This window comes from Sinocyclocheilus anshuiensis, unplaced genomic scaffold (genome assembly GCF_001515605.1).
Source record: "Sinocyclocheilus anshuiensis isolate Anshui unplaced genomic scaffold, SAMN03320099.WGS_v1.1 scaffold332, whole genome shotgun sequence".
Taxonomy (NCBI): domain Eukaryota; kingdom Metazoa; phylum Chordata; class Actinopteri; order Cypriniformes; family Cyprinidae; genus Sinocyclocheilus; species Sinocyclocheilus anshuiensis.
In genome coordinates this window covers 615,828-625,501 of record NW_015554181.1, presented here as the reverse complement: position 1 = coordinate 625,501, position 9,674 = coordinate 615,828, and the positions used below count along the sequence as shown (strand labels likewise).

Sequence of the window (9,674 nt, the reverse complement as noted above, 5' to 3'; positions counted from 1 at the left end):
TTTTTTTTACCTTAAACCACATAAACATTTCATTACACTAAATACACAAAATAATGTTCTTTTTAGCAACGTCATATGACTCCTTTAATTTACCCATCACATTAGCAGTGTTATTTTTGTATCATTTACTATAGTTTTTTATTAATATTTGAAATTAGTTTGTATTTGTATATTTTACATTTTCATTTTAATTGTAGTTAAAATTTTAGCAATTTTGTTGTGTTTCTAACATTTTTATTAGTTTAAATTAGTCCATAATTATATTTTATTAGTCTATAATTCTTATTGATTTTATTTCAGTCTTAGTTTTAGTTATTTTAGCAAATTATGCTAAAAGAAAATAATACATTTTCTCTTGGTAACTAGCAGATTTTTTTTTTTTTATAAATAAATAATATATTTATATGTTTTTTATTTTATTTTATTTTAGTTCACGTTTATTTTTTCAAGTAACAAAAAATAGTTTTTTATGTTTTTAGTTTTAGTTTTAATTTTAGCTTTAGTTGACAATAACCCTGCACATTAGCGACGTGTATAAAGAGCTCTGTGCTAAACCCGAAAATTAATGACAACCAAACCAGAAGACAGTAACTAAACATTACAACAGAATATATACAAACATCAATGCATATATTTGTCATGTCACACTTACTTTATCAAGCTCGTCATTCCAGAGCTGATCGGAAGAGAGCGAAACAAACAGAAAGACATGACAAGATAAGAGCACAGAGAGCATTACAATGATAAGAAGTATTAAAGGGGTCATATGATGCTTTTTTAAAGATCATTATTTTGTGTATTTGGTGTAACAGAATATGTTGACATGCTTTAATGTTCAAAAAACAAATTATTTTTCAAATACTGTACATTATTGTAGGTCCTCTATGCCCCGCCTCTCTCAAACGCTTCGTTTTCTACAAAGTCCCTCCTTCCGACAAGTGCAGTCTGCTCTGATTGGCCAGCTGACCCAGTGCATTGTGATTGGCCGAACACCGCAAGCACTCGTCGGAAATGTAACGCCCCTTACCATAATCGCGAGCTTCATCTTTCAAAATAAATGTAAAGACAGAGCCCGAAAGGGGAACAGAGTCGCGTGACAGACACAGTGATGAAGCTGGTATGTGTTTGTGATGTGACCCCCTCTCTCTCTCTCTCTCTCGCGCTCTCGTGCTCTCGTGCTCTCGCGCGCTCTCTCTCTCTTTCTCTCTCTCTCGGTCGTCCATAAAATACATTGCTGTTCTGTTGTAAGTAATTAGTCTTTGCAACTTCAGGGATCTTATCTATGCACAATCAGCTTGTAACACTCCAAAGAGAAAGGAAAACTTGAAATCGCATCAATGACCCCTTTAAACTCAAGCTGTGTTTAATTACAGCAGAACACAAAGGAACAAAGTGTGACTGTTAATATAATTCAGAATGCTGACATCTCTGAGGACCAAACTATAAATGATGAAAGTAAACATGTGAAATAAAAGCAGAAAAATGTGTGATTAGTTTTGTTATAGTGGTAAGTATTAGGTTGCTCATTTACATCCTTAATGCATGAGGGTGAAGCATGCAGAAGAGCAAAGTTATGGAAGGATATTTCTGCCACGGAATAAACAAACTAAAAAGGTAATTGTGACTTTTTGTTTCTTAGAATCTTGCAAATGTAAGTTATAATCTCATAATTGCGGGTTTATGTCTCACAATTCTGACTTTTTTTCTTAGAATTCTGAGTTTACGTCTCGCAATTCTGTTTTTTTTGTTTCTATTACAGAACAAAAAAACATTATAAAGGCATTTGTGACTTTTTCTCTCACAATGCTGACTTTGTTTTCTCTAGCAAATTTGAGAGTTCGTATCTCACAATTCTGAGTTTATATCTTACAATATTTACCTCTTCTCTCAGAATTGTGAGAAAAAAGTCTGGTCTGTGAGAAAAAATGTTTTTACCTTTTTAATTTGGTTTTATTCTGTGATGGAAATAAGCTTCCACATGCTGATTTTTATCATTGGTAAAATCACATCCCTCACAGAACGAAGGAAAACACTGCGATTTGACAACAGCATGTCAGAATAATGAATGACAGATTGTGTCTCTCGTGAATATTAATACTGGAAATGTTATATGTGCTTGTGTATATAGATGTGTGTGTGTGGAGGTGGATGTCTCAGGCAGTGAAGACCGCAGGATGTTCTTACCGCAGATGCACTGGCAGACAGCACATAATTACGCGGTCTTGTCTCTTGAAAGTCTGGAACAGCCTGAAACAGAGAGGAACACACTTTAATACACACCTCCTGCCAAAACACAATCACTAGCAGCAGATATTTTAGGTAAGAGACTGACTGGCTCCATCTTCATCCGCTGCACTGAACTATAGGATGATAACTGCTGGTCATTGTGAGAAACTAAAAACAAAAATTAGCAATGAATTCTCTTCTAAAAGCCTTCATGCATCAGAACTACAGCTAAATAGATTCAAAGATCAGAATAATGTGTTCAAGTCTGATCAAGTTTAGATGATGTTTAGCTAATCTTTAATTAATATAAGACTGAAAACATCTGATCTTTGATCTAGCTGAATGATGAAATAAAGATACTGCAACTGAAATATTGCATCTTTAAGTGCATTATGTATAAATTCTGTTGCATTAATGAAACGCAAAACAATTTGAGTGGGTGTGGATTATGATATGATGGAACAGATGATCACATGATCACAAACTATACTTTCTGTTCATATATTAGCCACTAGAGGACGCTGACAGAATAACTGTATTCTGAATAACTGACTCTATCAGCTTTCACTCTTGACAGAGCAAGGTTTGATTGATTTCTCTGTTCCAAACCCTCACTGTTGACTGTCTACACACACAGGCCATAACAATCTCAGGCAGCATCATAACTGAAATGGATCCTCAAACGTAACTGATTTTCAACAGGGGCTGAATCTCTGCTAATGCTCACAGCTAATTTCCCGTAGTTTGTAGTAGCATTTTATGGTTAACTAAAATAAATTAAATTAAAATAAATGTAAAAATTTTTTTTGAAATGTTGCCTTGGCAACTAACTGAAATAAGCTTAAGTGTTAAACTAAAATAAAAATGAATGAAAGCTAAATATGAAATATTAAAAAAGCTAATACAAAAGACAAAAGCACATAAAATTACTAAAACCTAAACTAAAATTAAATTGAATTAAAATGAAGACAGAAAACATAAAAATAAATATTAAAAATAAAAAGAAATACTACAAAGGTATTTAAATAATACTAAAATAACATGTTTATAAGCCAACAAAATGATACTCTAATAGGCACAAAAATACAAAACATGCATAAGTAGTAGCTATGTAAAATTATATTATTATTAGGGATGCATGATATTGGATTTTTGCCGATATGCCGATATTTTCAACTCGTTTTGACCGATAGCCGATGCCTATACTGATATATTTCCTTTTCTTTTTTTTTTTTGGAAACAACACCAAGTCTCTCCTGTGTGGAAATTATAAGCAATTTATTTTTAATTTTGGTTAGTTTTTAACAGGAACTTATTTGTTACATTTAAACAAACAATAATGAAGTTATTTTATAATGATAGTACATTGAAGCTTTAAAAATAACTATAAATAAACTATATATATCAATCGCTGCATTTCTTTCCAGAACGATGCAGTAGTAACCTTAACATTTTATTTTAAGATTTAACATTTGTATATGGTCTAAAGCAAGAGTTGTAAAAATTCAGAAAATCTTTTAGAGCTCATAATTTGTAAAAAAAAAAAAAATGTAGCATATTACACATTAATGAATAAATCAGTATATATAAAATTATTAAATTTACAAGTGTAAATTTACAACATGTTTATGATTTTTTTATTCATGTAAGCTGTAGCTTCTGACCTTTAAATCAAAACATACTCATGATTTTATAACATCAATTACTGCTTTATTTAATCAGAAACACAGTCTAAATGTTATTTGTGTATTTTACTTTCATTTTATTAGAAGTAGGCCAACAGCGCCCCCTACGGAATTAAAACTCCTTACTGAACAGGCATGAGGACCCGGGGGAGGCTTCTGCTGCCGCCACTGCATGTGCTATTACTGTTTACTCTATCATACATGAACATGTCACTCTGTATGTGCATTCTCAGTTTAAATGCAGCGATCCAAAACAGTGAATCTAATCATCATTCAGGCAAAACTTTGCTTAAAGAATGAGCCACACTTCTGACGTGATCTAATCGCTAGCACACCTGAACACATGCAAGTTAAGGTATTCCTCTTATCGGCAAGGCATATCGGCATAATTTTTCACATCGGGCCGATGCCGATATTTACATTTAAAGTCATTATCGGCCGATTCCGATATTGGTCCGATAATATTGTGCATCCCTAATTATTATTTGTATATTTGACTTGTGGCAATAAAGTTGAGTTTTATATAGCCAGAACACTAACATTCTCAGTACTAAATAACATATTTTTTAAATGAAGTGCATAGCAACCTTTATAAATGAGGAATTTGGAAATGTAGAAATTATTCCCCCTACTTTTTGGGAGACATTAAAAAAACATTTATATAGCCAGAACACTAACATTCTCAGTACTAAATAACATATTTTTAAAATGAAGTGCATAGCAACCTTTATAAATGAGGAATTTGGAAATGTAGAAATTATTCCCCCTACTTTTTGGGAGACATTAAAAAAACTAAAAAAAATAAATAAAAATCTCTTAAGCTTGTTGCGATGCATTCTGGAAATCTATATTTTAAAGGTTTACTCAGATACAAGTAATTCCATCATATCATTCAAAAGAAGATCTTAGTGGAGTTCATGAAAAATGAGGAACAAATCTGAAAGGCCTTTATGTCATTGTAAATAAAAAAAAAAAGTTAAAAAGGCAAAAAAAAAAAAAAGAAAGAAAAAAGCATAACGTGCATAAGAGGAAACACACTGTGATACTCACTTCTCCCTCACACTGTGAAGGTTAAAGCAGAAACACACGGTTAGTGCTCGATCAACCGGTGAGAAATCACTCAATATTCACAACCACACACAACAAACACGAGGAAGAGACCCATATCGAGTGATGTCATCAAAGCGTGACAATAAGGAAGAGGAATGAGAGGGTTGAGAATCGAGAACCAGTTATTATTCACAACTACTTACCTTTTTTAGAATACCAAAATCGAATAAGTTTTGAAATGTTTATATTCTGCAGGACAGAAGATCGTAATCAAATAAAATACACATAATAAGAAGGGAGTCTTCAAGACAATCAACTTTCAAGTATTTGATTGTTTTCCAGATTAACAAACTTCTGCAGTGAATGGGTGCCGTCAGAATGAGAGTCCAAACAGCTGATAAAAACATCACAATAATCCACAAGTAATCCACACCACTCCAGTCCATCAGTTAACATCTTGTGAAACCAAAAGCGGTGTTTGTAAGAAATAAATATATTGAGACGTATATTGCTTAACAATTGCTTTCTCCCAGTGAAAAAGTCACCTGGTCTGAATCAGGAGAGAAATCTGCTCAGATCAAGCACTGTTTACAAGAGGAAACAGTCTAAAACAATTCTAAACAAATTTGTGGGTGGATTTTGATGCGAGAGGACAACAGCAGACAGACTATTTCACTCGATGAAGCGTTATTATTGATTATGGACTCATATTTTAGCCGGAAGCAACAGTTTAGTTAAAATTTGGATTTGTTTCTTACAAACACTGAACTTTGGCTGAACTATTCCTTTAAGAAAACTTAAATGCGAACCAAAATCAGAAATGCTAAATCCCTTATGATTCCAATCCCTAGAGAAAAGAGAAGAAAAGGGAGGAGAGAACAGGGGAAATAAATCTTACAGCCGCTTTGGTCTCCGCCGCTTTGGCCTTCTTGAGTCGCGCTTTACAGGCGTCGAGATCCAAGCGCCGATTCTCCAGTAGTCTCCGCTCTCTCTGCGAGGAGGACAACATTTTTCAATATATCAGCATCATGCTCAAATCTGTTAGTACAAGAGTCAAACTCACAGAAATGGTCCTCCAGTCGCCCTCCAGAAAGTTGTGTAGGGGTGTGAGGAAGCTAATGGATGAGGTCTGCAGAAACTCTCTCTCAGCGCCACCCAGTCTCCTTTGACAGTCGCCCACTTTGATTAGAGTGCTTCCTACATGGCCAAAGCACAGATGAGTCACGAGTAAAACCCACAGTGTGGGCAGAATTACTTCATTCCCACAAAATCCATTTCATTTCCAACACAGATAAATTACGTGCATTAAATAACACATCTTGAAAATAATTCTGCTGGTCTGTAAAAAAAGTTCTATCATCACCTAATTTAATGAAGCAAAGTTCAAAAATAACAATAACACGTTCCAGCACATAGTTTTTCACAAAATAAGGATGAAATATTATAAATATTTATATATATATAGACTTCTTCAACTAACAAATGGTTGTCGAAAGCAAAAATGCTACAAAATGCAATATATTTTGTGAGAAAGTGCGACATGCTCGAGCAAAACAGGCACTATTTTTGAAATCAGCACCACAAAATTAGTAAGAAACAAGTATTGGATTTCATTCAGCAAATAGGATGCAGACCAGTGTAACGGTCATATCGGTCATTACTGTCATTTTACTGCATTGCAATCAATAGGGAAATTTAATGTGGATGTAAAATAAGGATGCAAGCAAATTGTGTCACAGCCGGTTGAGAGGGACATTCATTTGAAATCAGCACCACAAAATTAGTAAGAAACAAGTATTGGATTTCATTCAGCAAATAGGATGCAGACCAGTGTAACGGTCATATCGGTCATTACTGTCATTTTACTGCATTGCAATCAATAGCGAAATTTAATGTGGATGTAAAATGAGGATGCAAGCAAATTGTGTCACAGCCGGTTGAGAGGGACATTCACAAATATGTTAGAGCAGCTGTTCGGCCCACCGAATCAATAATTAACACCTCTTTACATGGCAGTCTGTGATTTTAACTGCAAAACTTCACTGAAATGCCTCAAGCTCTTTTCTATTAGGCTCGACTTCAAAAATATAATTTTCCACCGACGGTGATGGCTGCCTCCGTGGCGTGCTCCGCAGTTGTTTTTATGTTTTTGTTAGTTTGTCCTGTCTTTAGTTATATCCCTGCAATCAGTTTCACCAGAGACGAATTGCTGGACATTCGGCAGTACACACCACCCGATATTTCACCGGTTTTCGATTATTCTGATGTTTTGCTGGACATTGTAGTCGGGGGAGCAGCGGCGCTGTTCAGACGCTTCAGGACGTGCAGACGGGGGAAGCGAGCCGGCGCGCTCGTGAAGTTCAGGCAGCGCGGATTCAGGACACCGTTGCCTAGCATCCATCTCGCGAACCTCTGTTCTCTACCCAACAAAACGGAGCAGAACTCCTTCTGCTCTCCCGGACAAATAAGGATTTTTCAAACTCTGCTGCTCTGTGTTTCACGGAAACCTGGCTGAAAGACGCGGAACCCCCCTGCTCTCCCTCCACTCACCATCATGAACAGTTCTGTGACTGCAGTGGAGTCATTCAGGTTCCTGGGCACCACAATCTCTCAGGACCTGAAGTGGGACACTCACATTGACTCCGTTGTGAAAAAGGCCCAGCAGGGGTTGTACTTCCTTCGCCAGCTGAGGAAGTTCAACCTGCCACAGGAGCTGCTGAAACAGTTCTACTCCGCCATCATCGAATTTGTCCTCTGCACTTCTATAACTGTCTGGTTCAGCTCAGCTACCAAATCTGACCTCAGAAGACTACAGAGGGTAGTCCGGACTGCTGAGCGAATCATTGGTACAACCCTCCCTTCTCTCCAAGAACTGTACTCATCCAGAGTGAGCAAAAGGGCTGGCAAAATCACTCTGGACCTCTCACATCCAGCGCACTCCCTCTTTGAACTGTTGCCATCTTGTCGACGCTAGAGCTCTGAGCACCAGAACGACCAGACACAGGAACAGTTTCTTCCCTCAGGTAATCCATCTCATGAACACTTAACAATAACTGTGGAACACACACTATTTACTCACTCATACACTTATTTATCTAACACTCATACTCCTGACACACCTCAAATTTGCACATAATATACCTGTACATACAAAACTGTCTATTGTAATATACCTGCACATACAATTGTCAATTTATATATTTATATTCCTTATTTACTTGTTCTATTTTTTTTTTTTTATTATCTGTTTTTTGTTCTGTCACTGTCATTCTGTTACACTGTGGAAGCTTCTGTCACGAAAACAAATTCCTCGTATGTGTAAACATACCTGGCAATAAAGCTCACTCTGATTCTGATTCTGATGCTGGAGAACATGATCATCAGGTTTTGTTCATGGAGCTCCATTAAAGGTAAAGAGAAACACCAAATGAAACATTCTCAAATTGTTATTCGAAAAATTAATAAGAAAAGCATTTTCAGTAGTGATTTTAGACATTTGGACACCTTTTAACCTTTTATCACCTATCTTGAATATTTTTGGCTTTTAGTATGAATATGTTAGGCTTAAGATTATCTATAAGCTAGCGTGCTACAAAACAATGACAAAATTCGCTTTTACAAGATATAATCATTTAAAACTTGCGGTCTCTCACTTCCGCCAATATGGATCAGCGATTTTGATGACATCACACTGCACTTCAGCTTCTCATCAAACTTTCTGTCCAATCAAATGCTCTCTAGAACCCGAAGCGTCCCGCCCCCTGCACTATAAATAGACGCTGAAGCTGCAGCTCAAATTGGTCACTTGTTCACAGGATTTGTATTTTCTGTACAGTGAATGGCACGCAGTGCACTATATAGGGGACAGGAAACGATTCAGACCGTGCAAATATGCTTTCCGTTGGGGCGAATGAAGTCTGGTTTCGCGCTGTGTCACGCTAACCGCCGCACCGTGCACGCAGTCTGCACCGGTCCACAGACACGATACATGGCGCGGATAATACGCATAATATAATATGGATAATATGAGTCGGCGCAGACCATACTTAACGGATCCATTTGAATTCTACACAGAATGCTATATTTTATAGCGATATGAGATTGTGACTGTCAAATGCGGCTTTACCGAGCTCAACGGCTCTGGTGCAAATTGTAACTGTGATATAAACGAAACGCTATTGGCTATTTTAAAAAAGGGGGCGGGACATGAAATGACGTCAACACACAGAAGAACGCTGCGTGTTTCAAAGCACTTCGGTGGACCTTTAAATGTATTTATGTGAAAACTACAGCATGCTTTCTTGACACAAGTAACCTAGTTAATGGCCAACAACAAATGCAGTCAAAAGTTCATCTACAAACACTCCATATATTAATTTTTACAAGGTTTTCTATACTTTAGACAGGCTGCATTAGTCCTGTACTTGCAGAGATAAACCATGTATGTCCACTGACTGACACTACAGCCCATCCTAAAAGCATGTGGTCACAGGACGTTAATGAGCCATTTAAAACCACTAAGTGCACTTTAGTTTGAGAACAGACAGTGCACAGTTCTCTCTTCACTCTATGGATCTATTATCTGTGCTTTTCAAGTGGCAAAACAAACACTGCAATAAAAGCATTTATCATTCAGGAAATAAATAAATAATAAAATTCAACACTGGAATTCATATTTATTCACTTATTCATAGATGTTTATTAATATACCAA

General features: G+C 36.2%; 1 protein-coding gene across 6 annotated transcripts in view; it reads right to left on the bottom strand.

Moving 5' to 3' along the window:
- LOC107671032 (endophilin-B2-like) overlaps window positions 1-9,674 on the bottom strand; it is a 28,396-nt gene that overhangs the window by 13,377 nt on the left and 5,345 nt on the right. For 2 of the 6 annotated variants that reach the window (XM_016463868.1, XM_016463870.1), the window contains exons 4-8: window positions 6,025-6,158; window positions 5,860-5,952; window positions 4,962-4,973; window positions 2,185-2,247; window positions 653-676 (exon numbers count right to left, since the gene is read on the bottom strand). In XM_016463868.1, the coding sequence (XP_016319354.1) occupies window positions 653-676; window positions 2,185-2,247; window positions 4,962-4,973; window positions 5,860-5,952; window positions 6,025-6,158 (326 nt within the window). The remainder of the gene's footprint in view (window positions 1-652; window positions 677-2,184; window positions 2,248-4,961; window positions 4,974-5,859; window positions 5,953-6,024; window positions 6,159-9,674) is intronic. The other 4 variants (XM_016463869.1, XM_016463872.1, XM_016463871.1 and 1 more) reach the window with 3 other exon arrangements.